Here is a 25,281-nt window from a genome sequence, read left to right as displayed (position 1 = left end):
TATCTGATGGATTTTCATGGCAGGATAATAATCAGAGATGCTTGTCTCATCATGCTCTCTTTAATCGGGCCGTTTACTCTTTGCTTTGAAGTAACTGTAAATAACAAGAGAATCTCATTTCTACATACCAAAACCGTGGTTCTCAAAGTGGAAGGGGGTGACATCCCCTAAGGAGGGGAAGGCAGCAGTTAAACAATTGTGACATCCTACTGTCTGAACATTTCTGAGCCTATTATGGGTTATGAAGTGAGGTACCAATGCAACTCACCTCTTCATAGTTCTTCCTGGGTATTAAACTGATTGATAATTCTTATGAACATTTTTTGTTTGGTACCTTGCCTTTGATGTTTCTACTTTCAGGCCTAGGTTGAGAAGGAATGGTACAAGCTGAGCTGCCTTTTTTTCGGGTGGGGGTGTGTCTTTAACTTAGGGTTATTTCACACATGACATTGTACCTACACAAGTGTACATGAGTTAGAAAAGTCATAGGAACCTTGTGTACATCATCATCTGTGAAGATCACATACCAGTCTAGTTTTCATAGACACAATGGAATGCCATAATTGCAGAGCCAAGTATCTATACATGTGGCAGATCATTAAATGACATATTTTTTTCCCTATTTCCATGCAGGTAAAATGTCATGTGTAAGGTACAACTAAATTTGGAAAGGCTTGAAAGCATTTTCTTGACTGATAGAGGCTTGCTATGACACAATTTGAATACTCCTGGAACGATCTGGATCCAATTTGCACATTTTCAAATTTTGATGTGGGAGCAATAAATGCTACACAAAGAGGGTCACCCTGGAATTTCTTGTACTGAAACTTCATTTTACACAAAGGATATATATATATATTTATTTATATCTATATATATCTATATATTTATATATTCACACGCACACACACGCACACGCACACAAAAGTCTTTGATAGGCTTTCTGTGTTCTAGTAAAAATAGTTGGCAGCGGCTATCTGGGAGGCCAAAAAAGGCCTTTGTGCTGCCAGCTATGCCTGTCACAAACAGTCTCTCTCAAAGGCAGACACTTGTCTTTATCTGGCAGGTGGAACTACTTCCTGCTTGAGACAGGAATAACCTCCCGTTGGGACACACACAAAGCTCGTAGATTTTTTGCCTGGATCCGGTAGAGGAGAAGGATCCCAGAGGCAATCTAGGTAGTTTGATATTTGCAGCCTCCAACGTTATCTGCAGAGGAAGAGAGAAAATAAATTAGCATTGAAATGGATTTGTCAGCCCTTCGATTTAAAACGTTCAGTGGGAATTGACTGAAGTTCGCTCTATAACACACACATACACACATCTGTTTATTTTTTACATGAATAAAGTCAGCTAGATCTATAGTATAATCTGTGTATATCTGGATGCTATGTAAAAGTTACATATAGTACTGGTCTGCCACTCACTATTCGTGCTCCATATAAATCTTGCATTCACCAATTCATGTGTAGATACAGAGAGAGCTTACTGTTCCCCTTTCTACTGTCTGGCAAATGAGTAAAGTGCTGCGTCATTTTCTATTCCTATGAATGCAGGAATAGTGGATAGGATATAGGATTCACATTTACCAGACACAACAAAGTATTTCCCAGAGCTAGTTTAAGTTTTGTGCACCTCTTGCATTTTGTTGTGTTTGCTTGATAATTAGGTAAAGGACCCCTGGACGTTTAAGTCCAGTCAAATGCGACTATGGGGTTGTGGTGCTGATCTCGTGTTCAGGCCGAGGGAGCCGGCATTTGTCGACAGACAGTTTTCTGGGTCATGTGGCCAGCATGACTAAACCGCTACTGGCGCACGGAGGACCGTGACGAGTGCCAGAGCACACAGAAATGCCGTTTACTTTCCCGCTGCAGCGGTACCTATTTATCTACTTGCACTGGTATGCTTTCAAACTGCTAGGTTGGCAGGAGCTGGGACACAGCAACGGGAGCTCACCCCGTCGTGGGGTTTTGAACCGCCGACCTTCCGATCAGCAAGCCCAAGAGGCTCAGTGGTTTAGACCACAGCTCCACCCGCGTCCCACTGGATAATTAATAAAATGCCAGCAAACTAAAAGGACAGCTGTAGAGCATACTTACTATATTCATGTTAAATTTTAGAAACATTACAAAAAATCAGAAATTAGTATGGAAGTTAAGCTTCCCGGAACTGGAGAACTGAGCCACTTTTGGTACCTCTTTTTGCTTTTTGGCTGAGGGACTCTCTGAATATTTGTAGACTGCCCCCATATCTCCACTCACCCCTGAATATTTACAGCCACCTCCCACACATTTGGAAATAAAAATGAATGGCATCTAGGCCAGAAGGAACATTCTTTAACAAGTTTCATTTTTCAAATTAAGCATCAAGAGCCACATGTGTTGTTTTCTCTGAAAGTTATCTCTGAGCTGTAAAGTGGGAATCAAGCATTCTACCTTTTGCAGAACAAGAAAACAAAAATTTAAAATAATGTTCATTTCACATTATATTGCAGCTGCTCTAAAGTTCTTAAATAGCAGATTTACAAATAAGTCCCTTAATGAACAATACTCTGAGATACTTTGGGGACAACGGTTGAGCTATAATCCCAGACTCTTTAAGCATCTTCAACAGCGGAAAGGTTTGTTCTGACATATTCCTTTCCTTCAAATAGGAAAGTGATGCTCAGCTTTACAAATCAATACAGGTGAGTTAAGTGCTCCTCATTGGAAAAATGCATGATATAAGATTTAATTATGCTAGTCAAGTAAATCTCACTTTAAAGTGACAAGGAAGAAGAGAATTTAGTAGTACTGCACATTTTTACAGCTGCATAAATCTGTTTCACACAACCAATGCTATTATCCCAGCACTTTAAAACTAATGAATCACCTCGCCATTCTGTACAGAAGGAATGTAGTCTGCATACAATGAGTTCCATCATTCCTACAAGGAGCTCTAACACACATGCTAAACCTACCACTTCTTTTTAGCTGCAGTGCTAAATAGAATTGCTTAAGTGAACACCGTCATCCCATTTTTTAAACCTACAAACTACCTGAAGATACTGCACACTGTACAACAGTAATTAAAAATAAAAGGCTCTCATGGAAGGCCCAGATTATTCACTTGGAGATTTACTTAGCGTTCTACCTACCTCTCCATCTTTGGATTCCAGCTTGAGCTCTGTCCTACACGTAGCTTCCAAGTTGCCGGCTTCTGCATTGATTTCAACTCCCTTGGGAGCCTCCATCACCAGAAAGCGTGTTGGTGACTCAAGTCTGAAACATCAAGAAGGGTTCATATTACTTCCTTTATTTCTCCTGGAAACTTGTTTGTAATAGAGAACTATATATATTCCTTGAATTTAATAGGCTCCGTTACGACCTGATGCTAAGATGCTAAAGAGCATGCCCACTAAAACACATTTTGATGTTGTTGCATTTCACACATCTCTAACAACGAATCTGTGACTATCTTTATAGAGTGCACGTCTGTCACATTAACATGATCTAGTGTTAGGTTCGTATCAGACTACATTTCATTCATGTTACTATTCTGTAAGAAGGCATGTGGCATCCTGAACACCAGCTTGCATCAGTTTAGAAGGGGGTATTTTAAAGGTCTAAAAGTTTATATTTCCACACTTTACTTTGCTGCATATTTTGTGATTTTAAATCTCTGCTGGAGTTCTCGCACCAAAGAGTTATTGCCCCAAACTAGATCTTGGCATCCAGGAAATTCTCCTTTTTTATTATACCTAGCATTTTATCTTTTAACCAAAATGCAAATAGAAAAACAAACAGCAAACAACAAACCCAGACTAGAGTAGTAGTTTCAGCTCTAACCTCCGTCCTTTATACTATATATATACCGTATATACTGCATTTTTCTATAATTCACCATTTTCTTTCCCGTACTCTCTTAACCTCTCCGTCTTTCTTCTCTCTTTTTCCTTTTCTTAAAAAAATGAAAAGGAAAATTGCAGTGATGCTACTGGGTGATCTAAATTGGGTTGGTGTACAACCCAACTGTGGAGCCTGATCCACCAAACAAATATCAAAGCATATTCATTGCTTATCTCCCTGTCTTACTGTTTCATGACTAGTCTTAACAGCAGTGCAAAAAGTTCTGCTTAACTTCCCAGAATCTTTAAAATTCATGTTTAGGACATTGCAGTCTTAAATCAAAACAGCCAGTGGCAACCATGTACCTTCTTAGGAAGTGCCTTCAGATTATCACTGAAGCTCTGCAGAAGTAGTCATCAACAAAAAAGCAAAACTTTATTTTTCCTAGCTTGTTTGAAAACTTGCAATGTAATTTATTGGAGGTCAGCATATCAGTATGTTCTGTAGTTTCAGAGGAATTCATTCTGTTGGAGCAGTCATTACTTATCCAGATTTCTAGTTTTCATTTCCTGCATCATACACAACCTCATTAATCACTCCAAAACGAGGACAGCAAAGATCATATTTTCTGCATTACATCTGCCTCCAGCAGCACAGACTATAGTGCTTCCTTTGCTTTCCTAAGTAGATAGGAAATAAATATTTTCAAATATCCAACACATCCCAAACCTTTAAATTTTGCCCATTTTTAAAGTTAAGGACAGATTTTGAAGCAAAAATTGAACTCATATTTTCAGTGTGAAATTAATTCTTAGCTGAAAGTTCAGCTATGTTAGACATACTGATATATCTTGATTTTTTTCTTTTTCTTTTTTCTTCTTTTTTAAATGGGCTTCTAATATGAAATCTTATAACCTGCTGACTCTTAAATACTAGTAATTCCCACTGCATGTGATCTATCAAATCTTATAAAATGCCATTATATGTCAACTATCAAACATTATTGCACAACAACCATAAAATATTGTCCGGTATTATTCTCATTTTCCTTTTTGGGGCGGGGGCGGGGAATCATGGGTTATTTGAAAACTTTACCAGGGGTTCCTTGATGAGAGACTAGCTCCCCTACTTCTGCTGATCTTCTTTTGCAATTTGCAAACATAGAGGAATACTGGGTGTGTTCAGGTGAGTCTCAGTTCACTATGGACAATGGTGAGGCCCAACCCTGCAGACATAAGCACTCATAAGCACTCATTGATTCCATGGCAGGGTGGCATTGGCAAGGCAAGCTGCACTGAGGAATGGCTGTAATCAACTGGCAGAGCAAATGATCTGCCTGCAGAAAGTCCCTACTTGAAGCCGTGGTACCTCAATATACTGCGGGAAAGACTCCTGTCTAAAATCCCAGATGGACCAATGCCAGTCAGTGCTGGTAAGTACGGAACTAGATGGACCAGATATCAGTATATCAGATAAAAGGCAGGCAGGCTCCTATCAAACTAGGCATATCCAAACAACTTGTTGCTGGCAAGAATCTATTTTACACAGTGAGGTGAAGAGACTTGGTAACAGGAAAGGAATGGCAATGCCTTTTCCCAGTTTTAAAACAGCTCTGTTTCATTGGCTTTCCGTTTGCTTATGAGTAGAATTCCAAGTGCTGTATTCACTCCTATGCAGTCTGAGATTCAGGGCTACTGCGTTCTATATGCTATGCTATGTGTTTAGATCTGCTTCAAAGGCCCTTCTCTGGGCCACATCACTATATAAAACCAAACCGGTGGCAATTGGTGAAAGGAACTTTTCAGTGATGGTACCCTAACTGTTTAATTCTCTTTCCTGGGATACTCATGGGGGCATTTAGCTATATAGGTGTTAGATGCCAGACTAAGACTTATTTTTTATTTAGCCAGGCCTTCAACCAGCTTTAGAGTTGCTGTTCTATGCTTTTTTTTTAGGGGTTCTGTTTTTGTTTTGTTTTTGTTTATTGTTTCAATGTTTTTTGGAAATCCATATTTAAAGGTGAGATAGTATTTTAAAAATTAAATATTGGCGTATACTTTGAAAGAGAGACCGTTAACCTCTCAAATGTCTAATGTTCTTAATGAACTATAGTAGATGATGGGCTGTACCTGAATAAGTTAGAGAAGACCTATTGGAATTAATTGACAAGTTATTCATGTCTATTAATTCCATGGGTGCACTTTGATACGAACATTGGATATGACCATATGTATTGCTATTCATTTTTATTTAGCTTTCTATTTCAAATCCCCTTTATTTCATAAAGAGCATTCTTTAATCTAAACTGCTCATCAGCTTATGCCTATAGGAATATTATTGTCTGTCTGTCTGTCTGTCTGTCTGTCTGTCTGTCTATCCATCCATCTATCATCTATCTATCTATCTATCTATCTATCTATCTATCTATCTATCTATCTATCTATCTCTATCATCTATAAATCCAGGCAGACTTTGCATTGAACTTGAACTATGCATTGCACCAACTCTGGGTTATTATTTCTTCTGTGTTTAATTATTTCTAATGGCACTATAATATTTCACGTTGGGCAGAAAATTAGCCACATCATCAACTATGTCACACCTTAATTAGTAAATAACTACGTCAAACAGTCCTACAGCCAAATCAATTTCCAGACAACTAACTACTATCTGAGGCTGGGAATGTGATATTTGTTTTGTTAAAATCAATGGGCTTCCTATCCAGACTGACATGCCTATGTGATTCTGATATTTATGTGTCATCTTCCAAAGAACCAATTATCTCCTCCAGTCCCATTCAAAGGAAGATGCAACAATTTTGCCTATTGATCAAAAGTTAATTAAACAACATGCCTTTGGCTTGAAGATGTTATAGTCATAAATACATTTTCATTCTGATATTTGGACCTCACTGTTTGATTACCATGGAGTGAGATAACATGTCTGTAATCAGAAATACATATTCTGACTGGAAAGGGTTTTGGTTTGAGATGCAGAGATACTGCATAGTTGATGCTTCAGTCAATTCTTGCATCCAGGGGTGGGTCTGTTGGCTCAACCACCCCTGAGCCATGATGGCAGATAGAACTGTGGGATCACAATTTTTAGTCTTTTGGTTTTTTATTGTTTTTAATTGGTTTTAATGAAAGTCATTTTGAGTTGTCTTGTAAGAAAAGCAACTAGCAAATATGATACACAATCATCAATCCAAGGTCTCATGGTGAGAACTGCCAAAAGCCATCTCTGATTCTGAAATAGTTCAGTGATGTTCAGCTCCACTGCATCCTTTCAAAGGCTACAAAAACAAAATCCAGAAGTGAAGTGGTCTTAGGAACTGTAGAACAAAAGGTTAGGAATAAATTGCCCATCATGCCTGTTTTTAAGCAGCAACTCTAGTTTGCTTTGCATCTTCAGTGTTGTATGCATTCATACATCGCACACATCATATGCTTTAAAAAGTCACAGAAATGGAAGGATTAATCTCCTACACGTAAGAGGAAGAACCAACAATGCGACATACCTTAACAGTGCTTAACACACATAAGGATGAAACATTGTTCCCACAAACTTTCTTGGTGTTTTTTTTTGGGGGGGAGGGAAGGAAAGGAGCCATATTCACTCTTTCCCCCTGAATGTTCCTGAGATGATGCCATGCCATTCTACAGTACTTCCATAGGGACATTCAGTGTCACATTGGAAGGTAATGTCACTGGGTACTGAGGTCAGCTTCCTACTACCTGAAGCAGTTTCAAAGTTGTTGGTTTTTTGGATTTGATATCCTGACTTTCACTCCCCTTGAGGAGTCTCAAAGCAGCTAACAATCTCCTTTTGCTTCCTCCCCCACAACAAACACTCAGTGAAGTGAGTGATGCTGAGAGACGTCAGAGAAGTGTGACTAGCCCAAGGTCACCCAGCAGCTGCATGTGGAGGAGCGGGGAAGCGAACCCGGTTCACCAGATTACGAGACTACCACTCTTAACCACTACACCACACTGAAAGAAATCTTCGGTCATCTTATCATGAATGGTAAGCTTATCCTTACCCAGGAGTTCTTAGAATTTGCTTTTGCCCTGAAGGTCGACAAAAACCCTCCCCGCCATCTTCATGGGGGACAAACTATTCTGCAAAAGTGTTAGGGAGGAGGTGGATATCTAGCCTGACCTCAGGCATACTTAAAGCAGAGTGAGCTTGTCTCAGAGCCAAGTATGTAAAAAGAAAGAAATTAGTCATTCAGGAGACTCTTTCTTAATCACTGCAGCTCATAATACATATGGAATTCTATAAAAATACAAACACAACCAAGTGCTTTGTAAACATACCTTGAATATCATGGCTCACAATAAAATATTTATCATGATTATTTATTGCATGGCACAAGCATCAATCTCATTTTCAATTATGTTCTAATGAAATGCACTAATTACTGTTTAAACGGTGACATACAATGCTAATCTCATTCAACAGAGATAAACCTTGCTTACACAAGCTTTTCGGCATACTTTCTTCAACAGCATTAATTACGGATATAAACAAAGATGCATTATTATCTTGGTATTAGCCTGTATTTTAGTTTGACATGTTCTTCTGTTTGACAGTCTTAATCACTAGGCAGTTTCCAACAATGACGCTGCTAACTCAGCTTAGGTGCAGCTGAATTCTGAACCAAGTTATTATGATCCAGGGTTTGAAACTATGTACTGTACAACTCTCTTGAAGTACAAGAGAGGGGGCTGGCTTGCAAAAACAGCATCAGTGGCTGGTTAAACTCCTCATCAGTACAACAGAAGGAGACCAGTGGAACTCCCAACTGGCCGTCAATGATTTTGAACAAGAAGGCATTTCCTAGTCTGCATTTCAAAACTTTCCTTATGTTGCTGGAGCCCAGAAAAGAGATCATAACAAATGAAAAATCACATACATGTTTGAAGATACACAAATAGTGGCTGTTTTGCTAATCTAGGGATAGTGAGAGAGGACGAAGGAAATGAGCCTTTCTCTCTGGAACAATGGAAAGTGCCACACATGGATATTGAGCAGAAGCAGACCATTATAAAGTTCTAGGGAAGAACCGGATCTATCTAAAACATATCTGAGCAGGTTGAATCTGGCGCCCTCCAGGTGTTTGGAACTCCCAACTCCCATCAGCCCATCCAGTATGGCCAATGGGATTACAGTACGTCATCCAAAAATCCGGAGGGCATCAGGTCGGAGAAGGCTAGAATATCCTTACTGGTGAAGGCCATGTAATAAATTAAATCATTAACAACAACAACAACATTATGTCAGCTCACTGCAAGGAAGTTTCCAGAGATTGATTTTTCAGTATGCTAAGATAGGAAAATAAAAGGAAAGACACAGTGCTCTGTACTAATTCCTCTATCCAATTCCTGCATAACACATAATAGCATGATACTTAAAAGTACAGTGAAAATGAATACAAAAGACAATAATTACCAAAAAGAAGCTTCTGGGCAGTTGCTTAGGCCTGAATACACATATATAGGATGAAAGCTAAGATGATCTAAAGATGAACAAGATACTATGCCAGTTTTACAATCCTGTCTTTTACCAATGAGAATATGGCAGTGAGGCTGGAATAGGCAAATGCCACTGTGCAAACCAACACTGCTGCTTTAGGGATGTGCACAGTAAACGCCTAGTCAAATACAGGTGGCGCTGTGGGTTAAACCACAGAGCCTAGTGTTATGTAGTGAAGTTCCCCCTGGGCCAGCAGGGGGATACTGTAGATAGTTTTCACTCAGGTCTGTAGATAGTTTTCACTCAGGTCCACGTCAGTTATTTTAGGCGGGAAACTCTGGGTTGTTGTTGCTACAATGTTGACAGCCGGCTGCCTATAAAAGCAGGCCGGCTGAGCTGTTTGCTGTTCAGTTTGCTGTTCCAGCTTACAAAATAAAGAGCTGCTTTGGAGACATCGCTGTGTCGTCTGCCATGTCTACCCACTATTCCACACCTAGAGCTTGCCATTCAGAAGGTTGGTGGTTCGAATCCCTGTGATGGGGTGAGCTCCCGTTGCTTGGTCCCTGCTCCTGCCCACCTAGCAGTTCGAAAGCACGTCAAAGTGCAAGTAGATAAATAGGTACCGCTGTGGTGGGAAGGTAAACGGTGTTTCTGTGCGCTGCTCTGGTTCGCCAGAAGCTGCTTAGTTATGCTGGCCACATGACCCGGAAGCTGTACGCCGGCTCCCTCGACCAGTAAAGCGAGATGAGCGCCTCAACCCCAGAGTCGTCTGCGACTGGACCTAATGGTCAGGGGTCCCTTTACCTTTACATTTATATTGCACTACCAATTCAAATGATTGCAGTTTTTTTTTTTGCAATCTTCATTTTTCCCTGTTCATATTTTTTTTATCAATTATGAAATTGATAATAGGAACGTGTGACTTGTCCAGTATTAGTCTGCAACTAAATCTTTGAATATGGGTTTCTCGCCAAGCTTTCTGGCTACTATACTGACTCATATTTATTTATTGCATTTATATCCTACCTTTTTCTCCAAGGGGCTCAAGGTGTTATACATGGTTTTCCTGCTCCTCATTCAATACCCACAATAAAGATGTGAGGTAGGTTAGACTGAGAGGCAGTGACTGTACAAGGTCACCCAGTGAACTTTACAGTGCATTTAAATGTGGAACCATACATGTACTATAATACAGATCTATCTGTATGTCCCAGTGTGACATCCTATTAAACATTTGAACTCAGATCACACTAGCTCAATTTGAAAAACTTTCTTAGCATAATAAAGCTTCTATAACCTGATGGCAATTTTTGAAGAATAGTTTGAAGACCTCCTGACATGGTACTACATCTGTGGCTTATTCATTTGTGCAGAGTCAATTGGTAATGATTCAGTTAAGTTGGTTAATGAAGACTTAATTCATTTACTTGGGCATGTTGCTCCTGTTTTAATTAACAAGAAACATTCAATATTTCAACTGCCCAAACATTTTGTTTGAGCCCTCATGGATTCCTCCCCCCCCCCCCGCCGCCCACAGCACCACCAGGAAAATGAGTGCTTATTTACTTAATGTCAGTTTTCACACTTCACTAAACCTTTTCTGTAGCTGTCAGCAACAACTCCTTAGGAGTAAAATTGATGCTCTTTGGATCAGAAATGAATACCGCTTTCAGTTGTCTGTCATTTTCAGATGGGGGAAATGACACTAACAATATATGTTAAAGAAAACAGACAAGATGTAGAATACATACATTTCAAGTGATACATTTTCTATGAATACAGGGGATTTTGTATATGCAGTTTCCACTTGCTCAAGCTCAAAGGTTATCATGGCATTTAGGCTGCAATCTTAAAATACAGTTGCTATGAAATAGGTCTGGCTGAACGCAATGTGACTTATTTCTGCGTAAGCATACATGGGGCTGTCTTTGAAAAGTGTTCAGAAACTTCAACTGGCTGAAAAAGCTGCAGCTAGATTGTGGGGCTATGCTTCTTTTTTGTAATTATTTGTATGTTTTTCGTAGATCTTTTATATTTATATTGTCGGCATCAATTGAGAGACAAATTCTGAAGTGGAACCACAAGAATGCTCATGTACAAAGAAATGCAAATCACTTTAGAACCATTTTTTCAAGTGTTCCCAGGTGATGCTCAGAATGTATGACCCAATTATGAGTCCAGCACCATTTGTGACCATTGTTAGCCCTCAAAAATAATTACAGGTGCCATTATCACCAGATGAATTACATAAAGAACAAGATGCTGCTATTGATGTGTGCTGCTTTGCAGTGAGTGTTGTGTCAGGTTTTTTTTATTTAAAAAAAAAGGATTCTGGAAGCACAGGGGCTAAGACTTTGTGTAAGGAAATAAAATAATACTTCCTGAAAGAGTGACAAGACAAAACCGCAGAGATTTGGAAGATATCAGCACGATGAGCTCAATTTTCCTGAGAGAAGGAATTTATTCACATTCCACAAGGTAGTAACGTTACAACACAGGGTTGTATCCAACTAAGTTATACTCAGAGTAGAGGAACAAAATTAATGAACCTAGGATGGTCATGTCTATTAATTAAATGTCTACTCTGAGTAGGGCTTGCATTGGCTACAATTCTGATTTTATTTTTTTTTTTGTTGTAAATCCACCAAGTTTATCAGGCTAATGATAACTTGGTGGCCGACTGTATGATTAATGATTTGGTGGGCCAACTATAAATGATGGCATACAGAGTTCAGTAGCAACTGCCAAGACTCTGCTCAGTACTGACCAGGTCTAGTAATGCAAGTCCAATATTAATAGATCACCTGTGACATATGTTGGCAGTTGATTTTTAAAAAAAGAATCTGGAAGAACCATTTGCCTTGTTCCTTGACTACTACTGTTGGCATGTGGATATAATGAAGGGGCTTGTCAGTCTGGGAAAATACCCTATGTAGAAGGAAAACTCTGATCCCAAACCTCTGTTGCCTTGTGGGCTATCTTCGGGAGAAGAAAAGGCTTAGCAGTAAACTCTACACAAAACTGGAGTGGAGTTCCTAAGATGGCTGGATGGCATCTTGTAACCTCCTTCCGGCAACTCTTGCAGCCAAGCTGCTTTCCTCTGGACCACATCAGTGAGGTCAAGAGGAGCCTAGGACCTACATACACACTGCCCACTCATGCGGCCCGGAGATAAAACAGCAGTTTGAATTCACCCCTAGACACACACTCCATTGTCTCTCGAGACAGATGAATACCAACAACATATCACTATTGCAAAAAGAGTGATTGTAATGTAAGACAGAGGTAGCCAGATGTTGCTGAACTCCAACTTCTATCAACCCTAGCCAGCACGACCAATAGACAAGGACTATGGGAATTAAAGCCCAACAATTGTTGGCTACCCCTGGTATAAGAGGCAATGTAGTGGGCCCAAGTCTGTAGAACTCTCTCCCAACTGAGATTAGACAGGCACCTTCCTTGCTGGACTTCAGGTGCATGAAAACTACTTTCTTGTTCTAGCAGGCATTTTAAGGTAGTATTTGGTTTTTTGGTAATTTGTTTTATTATCTCATTTTCTGTAGATGGTTTTTATGTACACTGCTAAGAAATGTGAATAATTAAACAGCTTAGAAATGTCTTGAATAAATAAAGATCTGTTAGTTGACCCTGGCATACTCTCCATTTTGCAAATGGGTCTCAGTGGTCTGGCACTAATTTCAGATGCTTTGGAAAAGACTTTCAGTGGAATCCTAAATGTCTATTCAAAAGCTGAATTCATTAGAGAGCTTCCTCAGTGCGTGTAGATTTGAAGCTTTTAGCTTACGCCTAGGAATCCCATTGCAATGTGGAAGTAGAGTGAGCACTTCAAAGAGTGAGAAACCTCCTCACTCCAAAAATAAGACATTCAGACCACCTTTGTTGCTATGATATGCCTGATATCCAAATATTCTGCAGCATCCCTGAAGTCCAGCACAACAGCTCATGAAGTGATACAGCTACACATTACTGGCCACTGAAACAGATTTGATTAAAAAAATAGCAGCTATACCAGGATTACATTAGAGAGAGAAAATGGTCAGATACCATCAGGCACAATATCAGTATTGGGTATGCAAGAAGACTGTTTCCAATTCTTTCTCTGTAAAAAGATGTTTACTAAACCTGACTGCCAGAAAGCCCATGGTGCCTTTTGTTTTTTTGCATTTTTCATTACATACAATCATTTCTTACTGTGTTATTCTAGTTTTCTTTATCAACTCTTCTGAACATCTAATACAACATCTATTAGGACGTGCCAACCTAGCAGTTCAAAAGCACACCAGCACAAGTAGATAAATAGGTACCACTGTGGTGGGAAGGTAAACAGCATTTTGGTGCGCTTTGGCACTCGTTATAGTGTCCCATTGTGCCGGAAGTGCTTTAGTTATTCTGGCCACATGACCTTTGGCCTAAAAGCGAGATGAGCGCCGCATCCCATAATCACCTTTGACTGGACTTAACCCCTTTTACCTTTACCTTACAACATCTATTATAATAATAATTGTCTGTTGCAACAATAAAACATCTCTAATCATTTCCTATCATAAGACTTCCCACCCTATCTTTCCTTGACATCACTGACATCCCCCCTCCTTTTCCCTTTTTGACCTGTGTTCATAAATTTATCCCCGCTTGTACATTTAACATTATTATACTCTTTTAAAAAATATTTTTCTAGTAGTTCCCACTCACTTATTTTCATTTTCTCAGAAAGCCTATGTTTTTCCTATTTTTCCTAGGGCTACGTTTCCTAAATGATACTGTCCACTCCAGTAAAGCTGTGTTTACTCAGCCATCTCTGGCTGTGTGTCTTCCTTCTGGCTGCCTAGGTAAAAAGCATGGCTGTTTCAGTGACAACTCCAGAGTCAGATGTAACATATCAGATATTGTGTGTGCCCTACACTGGTTTCATACCATTTTATTTTAATTCAAGAAGGAGATAGAGCGGTACATGTGTGGCATGTAGGAGTTTATATGCCCGACAAATCTATTTATATTGCAAGCCGATTAATAAAACAGAAGCACTTCCTGGCAAAGCAATTGCCCTGGTTCTATTTTCAAGGCAATCACATTTAAGCAAAATAAGATTTTAAAATCATAATACACTTCACTAGCTAGGTCCAATGGATTCTTTGCCAAGATAAGAAACTATTAAATGTGTGGTGTTCACTGTTTATTTTTACCCATTGCTATCTCCAGTTCTGTCTCCTTTCCCAGGCAAAGCTAGATCTTGCTATTATGGAGTAAACTATTCAATAACGTCTCACTAGGTGGTGAAGTGATGTAATTAGAGCTCCTACAGGACAGGGTCACAGTGAGGTGAGATACAGTAAATAAAAAAATAGAACTGATTCTCAGCAGCTCATACAGTGACTGAATCATTTCTCTCAGGGCAGTCTTATTTTTACAGGGTTTTCAATTTACTTCTATTTTAGCTCTAGCAAACAAGCAAAGGGAAGGCAGGCTGTGAATTTGGACACCAGGGTTTATGTTGTTGCTTTTACTTCATGTTCTCTTTGCACAGCAAAGCTCCTAAATGAACAAATGCAGTAGTCAAGGTATAATCAACTTCTTAAATACAATGAAGGGTCTTCTAGCAGCTTAAAGACTAACACAAGTTATGCTCACAACATGCTGTCTAACACATTGGGTAGCTTTCTTAGTTTCCAAATACAGAAGCTTTCCCAGTCTGTTGGTAGGAATATGAGCTTTGCATTATGTCTTACATGGGAGTCCTGTGATTACTAGTGTGCATATGATAGAAGGGATTATATGCATGATCCAACAGCCAGAAATCGTTAAAGCAACCCATTTGTTAACAACACCTCCTGGGGTTGCTATGAATGCATGAAATTATACACCACTGAAAACAATAATCATCCCCAAAGAGTTCTCATTTTAAAATATTATTACCTCTCACACACAGTGCATTGACTGTCTTTAGAGTTAAAGTATCCTAAATTAACTATAATGCATAATAAGCTGATCCTGTCAAAGCATTTCAACAGATAATTCATGAAGCAATTTCAGTTGGAAATTGGCGAAAAATAAAAATGGTTCCTCGACTTGACCAGGCAGAAATTTACAAAACCCGTCACTTGCCTTTAGACAAGGATACTAAATTGGTCCAGCAACCAGAGAATGGCTTGCTCTGGACTTAAGCGACATGTCAGCCTTGAGCTGGCACAGGAATTTCAGGAAAGAACTCCCGCAACCCACCTTCTGCCTTGGCCAGCACAAGCAGCAGGGCTTCAGACGCAGCCCTGGTTCCACTACCCTGTTTGGACTCACTGTTCCCCAGCCAGGAGTAAGGATTGCTCCATAAGTCAAGTGCAGTCAGTGAGAGAAATGAATAGCAATCAGTTCATACATGCCATGAAGTTCGGAAGCTTGAAGCATCAAAGAAAGAGTTTTAGGAGCTCCTATTTTTGCCCAAATATTTCTGAAGTCCATTTTGATACACCTAGCACTGGGATTTCTCCTGAAATAATAACACTCTTCATCCTGATTTTAGAGTACAGTGGTTTGAGTTGTCAAATGGTTCAGACTGGAATCCCTGTCTGTAGTATTAATTTCAGTCATTCCAAAGTGTGTTTTTTTCGATCTGATTGCAATGTAATGGTGAGTTGTAAAAAAAAAAAAAATCATTCTTGTAAAAAGTTATATATAGTTCCAGAACCAACCTCCACAGGATATCTCCAATTGTTTAATATTGATAAACCAGTTTCATTGCAATCATGAAACAGAAAAAGAATGTGTTGTTATTGAAGTATACAGAAGCAGCCATTTTAAACCTGTTGGCTTCGTGAAATATTCTGTATGCATTTTACACCAAAGTACATTCCACCTACATCTGCTTGCATCCTGTGGTTTCTGGAAGTATGGAGCTTAGTAATCAATAGAAATAATACACCAGAGTCAAGGAGGCATCCAGATTATTATTTTTAACTATGCTGTTTCCAAATATCCCCCAATACAGCCATTCAGGAACCATGATACAATATTATGGTCCATAGTAATGTAGCTGTCTCCACAACAGAACATTTATTCTTTCTTCCATTCATCTTCTCCGTAACATTTTATAGAGAGAAAATACCGTATTTTTCGCCCTATAGGGCACACTGGCCCATAGGACACACCTCATTTTTTGGGGGGAAAATTAATAAAAAAAAAATATCCCCCCAGCCGCGGGCCCGAGCTTCCCCGACCCCAGAACAGGCTACTATCAGCAAGCCTTGCGCGCCCGGCGGCAACTCCCGCCAGGCACGCAAGGCTTGCCGATACCTGCGCGAAGCACAGGCCGTCCTCCGGAGGGCGCCCCGTGCTCCGCGCTGCAGGCTGCCGCCCGCAAGCCTTGCGCGCCCGTGGGAACTCCCGCCGGGCACGCAAGGCTTGCGAATAGCTTCCTGAAGCCTGGAGATCGAGAGGGGTCAGTGCACACTGACGCCTCTCGCTCTCCAGGCTTCAGCGAAAGCCTGCATTCGCCCCATAGGACTCTCACACATTTCCCCTTCATTTTTGGAGGGGAAAAAGTGCGTCCTATAGGGCGGAAAATACGGTATGCTGCCAGGAAGGATGTTATTACTTTGTCTCATGGCATGCTTTTTGAATGTGTTTCCTTTCTCCTTCCAATTTGAATTAAAGGTAAAACTGAAGTACCCTATGCAATAGCCATTGTGCAATGAATAGTAAGTTCAGCAAGCACCTTCAAAAACAGTGTTATTCCAACAACTACAAGTTATTGAAGATATTTATACAGTAATCTGATCATTATCAGTACAACCAGAATGCATGATTCCAACATGGTACATGCAGCTGGAGATGGTTATGGTCTGTGATTGCAAAATAGGTACTTGAACAAATATTCTGCTTCATATGCTCTCGGTAGTTCATTAATCACATGGGATATAATCCAGTGGAGCCATTATTTGCTATTATTGCTTTTGAATAATTTCCATTCCTTTTAGTTGGGCTGGCACAGGAAATGTAAATTTTCCCCATGATAACCAATGCCTCTAAATGAAAAGAAGCTGTTTGTACCTATTCAATTAGTATGTTCCCAGAAACCACTGTATATTGTCATTCTGCAAAACACCATGCTGTGTCACTATCTTCCTTGGTATGCTTACAGCCAGTAAATAAACATAAAGGCACTGCTGTGGCATTGTTCTCTTTCCCTGCATTAGAATTAAATGGTCATATGTATTTGTCTTCATTTTCATGTTAACTCACGTCTACAGTTCACACTAAGCAAATCATCATGCACATCTTTCCCTCTTTAACACTGGTTAAATTTATTGTCTGTGTTCAGTCACTGAAAACAGAGAAGTGCCATCACTTCACTGTCCCACCTGACAAAGTATATCATTTAAAAAATGGACTGAGTCAGGAACTGACGTGCACTATCAGACAATCACGTTCTCCTCTGCAGGTAATTCTGTACAACGTGTGTGCTGCATTGGCTTGGTTGCTGCACTACAGAATGGAGCTGTATCAAAGTGCTGAAGGAAATTAGCTGCTCCAAGGAAATCTGAGCCCCCCCCCTCTCACATTACATTGGCAACTCCCAAGCTGCCAACAAGTTAATGCAAAATGCCAATGTAAACCTGAAGGGCTTGGCTAAATGGCCACCTGTGAATGTTGACAAGTGTGGACAAAAGGAGAAACAAGAGAACAGTAGGTTAGGAGTTAGAAAAACTCCCAAGGAAGCCCTGACTACCTTCCTACATATACAGCCTCTAACTCCATGGTGGTTAAAGCAGTACAGGTAGAATACCCTCCAGGAGATTTAGGAAAACAGAAATTCATGTTAAGAAAATTTCAGTTTTTTCTAGTGTTTCCCTTCACCTCAGGATGCCCTAGAGCAGTATATCAGCACCTCACATCTCCAGGACTTTCTGCTAAACCTTCCTACTGAAGGCAATGTTTGCAGATGAAAATACATTGACCTTGTACAGTGGTACCTCGGGTTACATATGTTTCAGGTTACATACACTTCAGGTTACAGACTCTGTTAACCCAGAAATAGTACCTCGGGTTAATAACTTTCCTTCAGGATGAGAACAGAAATCGTGCAGCAGCGGCATGGCGGCAGCAGGAGGCCCCATTAGGTAAAGTGGTGCTTCATGTTAAGAACAGTTTCAGGTTAAGAACAGACCTCCAGAACAAATTAAGTACTTAACCCGAGGTACTACTGTAATGTTTAATGGAGGTCTTGTGCAGTGAAGTCCACATGACCATTTTACAAATGTCAGTGGTTCTCAAGTTGCTCTGAAAGACCACTGAGGCTGACATCTGCCATAGGCTGTGATCCCACCAGAAAGGGATTTTCACAAAGTCTTGCAGACCTATTGTCTCTTGAAGCTATTTGGGAATAGTAGGCTTTGCCACCTTCTTTCCCAAGGGTGGTCCATCAGAAGACTTCACCTTCATAAATACTGTCATCCTGTCCAAGTTAAACCTCAAGGCTCTGCACACATCAAGAATGTGCCAGCTCATTTCCTTTGAATGGGACAGATCTGGAGCAAAGGAGGAAAGCAACATTGCCTGTGACTGATGGAAAAGGAAGTTCACCTTTAGCACAGAAAAAATAGCCATAGACAATGCCACCAATTTTGAGACTTGGAATATTGAGGCAGTTGTTACTAAAACATTGCCTTAAGGTTAGAATCTTGATTGGACAGATAGCTAGGGGTTTGAATGGCAGACCCATCAATGCTGTAAAGACTCAGTTAGCATTCCATGATGGAAACCTGTACACTGTTGGCAGTACTTCAATTGTTTATTATTTTTAATTTTATAAATCTTCTAAGAGTTTTTGCATATGGAAAAATATTCAATAAGTAAATATTCTTTTTTTGCTCTCTCTAAACACATACAAGCTGGTAGAAAAAGAAGAAGAGTTTGGATTTGATATCCCACTTTATCACTACTCTAAGGAGTCTCAAAGCGGCTAACAGTCTCCTTTTCCCTTCCTCCCCCAGAACAAACACTCTGTGAGGTGAGTGGGGCTGAGAGACTTCAGAGAAGTGTGACTAGCCCAAGGTCACCCAGCAGCTGCATGTGGAGGAGTGGAGACGCAAACCTGCTTCACCAGATTATGAATCCACTGCTCTTAACCACTACACCACACTGGTACATCTCTGGTTGTTCTGAAACATTACAAATGAAGCATTACAAAAGTGCGTCCTTGGAGAACCAACAACTGAGAAGCATGATATGCAAATAGTGTACTCAGTAAAGAGTTAGTATCATAGAATTAGAGTTGGAAGGGACCATAAGGGTCATCTAGTACAACAGTTTGCAATGCAGGAATCTTTTGCCCGATGTGCAGCTCGAACCCACAACCCTGAGATTAAGAGTCTCATGCTCTACCAACTGAGCTATCGGCTCAGTTTGACAATGGAGTAGATCAGACATACTATGAACCACAGTGAGGCATTACATAAATAAGGGGACGGGGATATAGGCTAGCATGCTTCCACTTCTCTTCACATACGATGCGTTCTAGAGTCTTATCCTGGTGTGAGGCAACTCACTGTTTGTTGGTTTGAACAAAACAGCAAATTATACAGTGGTACCTCAGGTTACAGATGCTTCAGGTTACAGACTCCGCTAACCCAGAAATAGTACCTTGGGTTAAGAACTTTGCTTCAGGATGAGAACAGAAATCGTGTGGCGGCAGCAGGAGGCCCCATTAGCTAAAGTGGTGCTTCAGGTTAAGAACAGTTTCAGGTTAAGAACAGGTTAAGAATTAAGTTCTTAACCTGAGGTACCACTGTAGTTTGCTTCTAGGCAGGGTGGTATAGAAGTATCCCTACTTTTTTTGTTCTTGGATCAAACCAGGAAAAAATGCTTTGTTAAGCACCGAATCACTTCATTATTTCCAATACATGCGATTTTGTGTGTGTTTGTGGCATTTTTGATACAAGAAACCAAAGACTGACTATTGTAGTACCTGTGTCTGTGTCTGGAAAATAAGGAGCACAGAAAGAAAGGATGGAGTAAAACACTGACTCAGTTCTTAATTTGTGACAGCTACTTCCTATCAAGACGAGAAGGAAACAGCTTTAAAAGAATGGCCCTGTGAAGACCTTAAAATCAAACTCCCATTAGTGGCATAAACTTTGGCCACAGAAATTCCCTCCAGCTGGGCCAGGCAATAAATTCTACTTGGGCTTACTTGAATGGTTGTAAAATGGATTTCATATTAACATCTCAGGAGATTTCAAACTACATTTTAACAGAAGAACTTGTTCAAGAGGCACATCATTAATAGCTAAAGTCCTTGACATACACCATGGACAAGTGAAGAGCACTGGATGTGGAAGCTTCACAGCTGTTGAGAAAAATAATAATAAAGGACCATCTCAGGGGGGTTTAATAGCATTCCGTTTCATCCTTGTTATCCTTTAGCATGCAAGTTTTTAAAAGTATCCTCATTAATTGGAAAGGTGATTAAAAACATGGATATCTGCCCAAAAGGATCTGGAATGAAACCATTTTGAAATCTGTGGCATCTGGAGTTTTAGTTACTGCCCACCTGGTCTAAATTCAAGTTGTGGGCTGGAGATGAAAAGGCCCGCATGCTAGTTCTGTTCCCTCGAGTCATCTGCTCCACATATGGAGTGCACATATAATGGGTGAAGGGATTAGATATGGGATGAAATATGGTTTATGGGATGGATGCCTCAGCAACACCGAAGCCTTTCATCTCTCTCGGTCACTGTTGGTATCAGTCCAAACCAGGTGGGTAGTGGATGCCTGAAAACAGCTGACACCTGCTGTTCAGCAACCAATAGTGGATGAAATGAACCTTTAAGACTAGTTTGTGGTGGATATGCCTTTTACTCTTTGTTACTCTATGCAGACATAAACAAAATTATGAAAAAAATGGTTTGTTTTTTAAAAAGGACCAAAACATTCCATCCATCCATCTCTCTCTCTCTCTCTCTCTGTGAAAAATTTCAGTGTACAAATAAAGTAAATGAAACAAAAGAAAAGAAAAGAGTGCTTGAAACTATAGTACAACACAATATATAGGTGTATAAATAATGCTGTTATTCCAATGAATATACAATTATCAAAAATATTACTCTGGCCCCCTTTGATCAATGGATGGAAGATACGGCAACTCTTGCAACATAGGAACAGATTGCTTTTAGATGCAGATCGTATATGGATAAATACGATGATATTTGGAATCCATTTATAAAAATTATAAGGATTTGCCAAAACATTCTATATATTGGGTGTTGAGGCTTCAGCAGTGAGTTGCCTCAGTATCCCATTTGTAAATATGGATATATAAATATGGCTATATTAATACTAATCCACTTTGCAAAATTAAAATTCCTGAGATTCCTGCATTGCAGCGGGTTGAACGAGATGACCCTTGGGGTACCTTCCAACTCTACAATTCTATGATTCTGTGAAAATTGTTGTAAAGTTTGCTATGATATATCCATGCAAGGCACTTTGAACATTCCAAGGTTTTCTATAAATATTTATCATTGTTGTTGTTCCTTATTGAATCCTTATAATCTAAACTTAAGAGGTCAGCATAGAAATTGTTGTTGCTGCTGCGGCTACTACCATTTTAATTTAATAATAATAATAATAATAATAATAATAATAATAATAATAATAATATATTATTTATACCCCGCCCATCTGGCTGGGTTTCCCCAGCCACTCTGGGTGGCTTCCAACATAATATTAAAAAGATGACCCACTTGTCATCTAAGGTCCCAGGGCAGGTTACAACAATTTAAAATGCAACATTAAAAACAGTTCTAAAGACTTATAGGTGGTTTTTTTTAAAAATGTAGCAAATCTTAGTGATTTTTCTCCATTAAGCCATATGGTTACCTTTCCTTAGCTGGTGATAAAGTAGCTAAAGGAAAATACTTCTCTTAATTTCGCAGACACTCTCCAAACAGACAAATATGCATACATGGGACACAACCCTTCTTGCCAGCAGAAGCGTAGTGTCCCCGTACGGCCAAATGATTTGGCCCATACCCGTTTTACAAGAAGCCTGATTACTTTAACAGACAACCTGAGTATATTACAGGCTTATCCAAAAACACACTTTCCCACAATATGCTGAGGGGCATAATATAGGGAATTGAGAGCCTTATAAAGCAGTAATAATCTTTAACCTCTGACATCCTACAAGGAGATACTGCATTTTATATATCGAAATGAGCAATTTTAACATCCCACCATTAATTATTATAACTCTTTCATTAAAGGTAAGACACCAAATCCTTAATAAAAAATGATAACTTGGCATTATATGTCACTTTACATCTTGTCTCTTAAAATGCTAATATCTAAAGAGTCAAATAGGATGTGCTGTAGTTTATCCTCCTCCACCACAGGCAAATTTCAGCATTATAGGCATAAAATGCCGCCTCTTGCTTTTAGCCCTTGTTATATCAAATGTAAGCAGATTTTCATTAAGTTCACTGGAAGGGAACATTTCACTTTAGCTGCAGTATCCCTTCATTGCCTGAGCTTTTCTGCTGTACTGAAACCTGCTGGGAGGCCATTTCCCTCTTCTTTCTTTATGACCTCATTTGATACTGTGCCTGAGTAGTTTGGACATTTTTGTTTTGTTTACTTTCTTAACTCAATCCCTAGAGCCCCTTTTATGGCCTGGTGAAATGTGGCTCCCACAATTTTCATTAGAAGTAAAGAGTCACCTTTTTTATTTCTTTGGGTGAAACAGAGGGACCCTTTCAGAAGAAAGCTTATTATGTAACAAAAGGAGGAAAAATGACTCTTTTAAGGAGTTCACAGGTGATATATTATGTTGGTCAAATTATGCCCCCCCTCTGAATAGTATTTGTAAGCTTCTACCTGAGTGCAACACATTTTACAACAAGGTCTAATGCTTGATATTTTTCACAAATGAAAGGAGGAATACAAGAAAACATTGCTTTTTTGGCAAGGTGAATGAGGAAGAACTTAGGTGGACTGTTCTGCTTCTATGAATTATCAGAATAGAGCTGCCTGCCTGAAGTTTACAGATTGTGTCCTTCCTTGGCTTATTATTATTGTCGGGGATTCAAAGGGTAAATCTCTTCCAATCTGCCAGCTGAAAGAATACAGTCCAGCAACAGAGAGATCCTGTGAGGCTTCTGGCTATCTGTTTTGCCTCAAAGAGCAAGCACGCTTTACTCATGGATAGAAGAAGGTGAACTGTAGAATCTCCCAGCTTCCTAAGCAATAATGGTTTGCAATCTCACATTCCTTTTCACATCATATTACAAAACCATCCACACACAGCACTGGCCTTTCCTAATGCAACAGGGAGAAGCTGCCTCGTCCTCTATCTTTTGTGCCTTACAAATACTGCATCACAACTGCAAACTCAACTTGAATTTGAGTTCCACAAGTTGACTATCCACCTTTGACAACTGTTACCCACTTCAACAAAGAAGTCGCTAATAAAACTTCCATTTATTCAAACACTTTCTCAATCTGCAGTTTATGCATCAGTTTGTGCCAGCTTCCCAAGAAAAAGATTATTCACCCCATGTCCTCAGAGGACCTAGTCCTACATCAGTATGAGTTTTGTTAAGACTTTCTTGGACCCAGACAATTGCTTTCAGCTTATTACTGTGGTAATCAAATTTCTGCCTCCACATTTCCTACATCACCCTCTAGTCATGTGACACTGTATGAAATACGTTCCTTTAATAGTTGCTTGCCTCATTCTGGCCAAGGACACATTGTCCTCGTGTAGATGAAATTAAAATGACTGCATTGTTTCACTTGCCAATGAGCCTTCACGTACATATTTATACATGCATTTCTAACAGCTACTTCGGCTGATGGGAAAAGCAGTGGCTGCCACTTCTAAATCTGAGATGACCAAAGTCCAGCTGTTAACTGCTGCTTTTTCAGACCCAAACAAGGCAAGGTTTTGTGTGTGTGTGCGTGTGTGTTTGCCTTTTTTATGCATAACAAAACAATTATTTCCATAAGCAAACAGTGGGGAATTGCTCTCATTTCCTTAAACATGGTTTTGGTATAAGAAGAGAAGCAGGTAAAGAAAACTATCTCAGAGCCTGTACTAATGGGACTTAACTCTCTCAGGCACCAGGGCGAGTACCAATAACTATCCTATGGGAAGGATTCTTTTCAGCAGGGAGAGAGGGAGGCAGACAAAGACTATCTCAGAGTCTGATTCGGGTTGGCTTCAAGTAAAGGTAAAGGGACCCCTGACCATTAGGTCCAGTCATGACCGACTCAGGTTGCGGCACTCATCTTGCTTTATTGGCCGAGGGAGCCGGCGTACAACTTCCGGGTCATGTGGCCAGCATGACTAAGCCGTTTCTGGCGAACCAGAGCAGTGCACGGAAACGGCATTTACCTTCCCACCGGAAGGTATTTATCTACTTGCACTTTGATGTGCTTTCGAACTGCTAGGTTGGCAGGAGTAGGGACCGAGCAACGGGAGCTCACCCCGTCGCGGGGATTCGAACCGCTGACCTTTTGACTGGCAAGTCCTATGCTCTGTGGTTTAACCCACAGCGCCACCCGCGTCCCATTTGGCTTCAAGTAGCCCCAGCCATTTTATCACCAATTGCCCTGTGGGAAAGAACTTGGTGGCTTTTTATATGTTGATCCTGTATGCTGTGTTTTTATTTTTTATTTTACTGTAGTTTAGTGTTTCATGTACATAGCCTTGGAAGCGTTTTTCTTCTGAAGGTAAGACACAAACAACTGCCATGAAATAGATAAATGTTTTACTTGTGTTTAAGCTTTTGGAAAACATTTCTGTATGCTCATCAAACTATAATTTAAGGACCTGTATAGTATAGGTTTAGTTGTTCTGGCCTGAAAGTACCCTTTCCAACACATACCCAGTGCATTCTAGTGAGGTTGTTAGTGGTGGAGTTTTCTCAGAATGGAGGTTACTTATTTAATGCCTTCTTGACAA

At 39.9% G+C, this 25,281-nt stretch overlaps 1 protein-coding gene across 2 annotated transcripts in view; it reads right to left on the bottom strand.

The window, feature by feature from the left end:
• Positions 1 to 604: 604 nt before the first annotated feature.
• Positions 605 to 25,281, bottom strand: part of SGCD (sarcoglycan delta) — a 371,263-nt gene continuing 346,586 nt past the window's right edge. For both annotated transcript variants that reach the window (XM_081901134.1, XM_081901133.1), the window contains 2 exons: positions 3,137 to 3,260; positions 605 to 1,209 (listed from right to left, as the gene is read on the bottom strand). In XM_081901134.1, the coding sequence (XP_081757260.1) occupies positions 1,036 to 1,209; positions 3,137 to 3,260 (298 nt within the window). In that variant the 3' untranslated portion in view covers positions 605 to 1,035. The remainder of the gene's footprint in view (positions 1,210 to 3,136; positions 3,261 to 25,281) is intronic.

The sequence above is a fragment of the Podarcis melisellensis genome (genome assembly GCF_964234715.1).
Source record: "Podarcis melisellensis genome assembly, chromosome: 2".
Taxonomy (NCBI): domain Eukaryota; kingdom Metazoa; phylum Chordata; class Lepidosauria; order Squamata; family Lacertidae; genus Podarcis; species Podarcis melisellensis.
The sequence above is the reverse complement of the archived record's forward strand: the minus strand, read 5'-3'. Positions and strand labels throughout refer to the sequence as shown.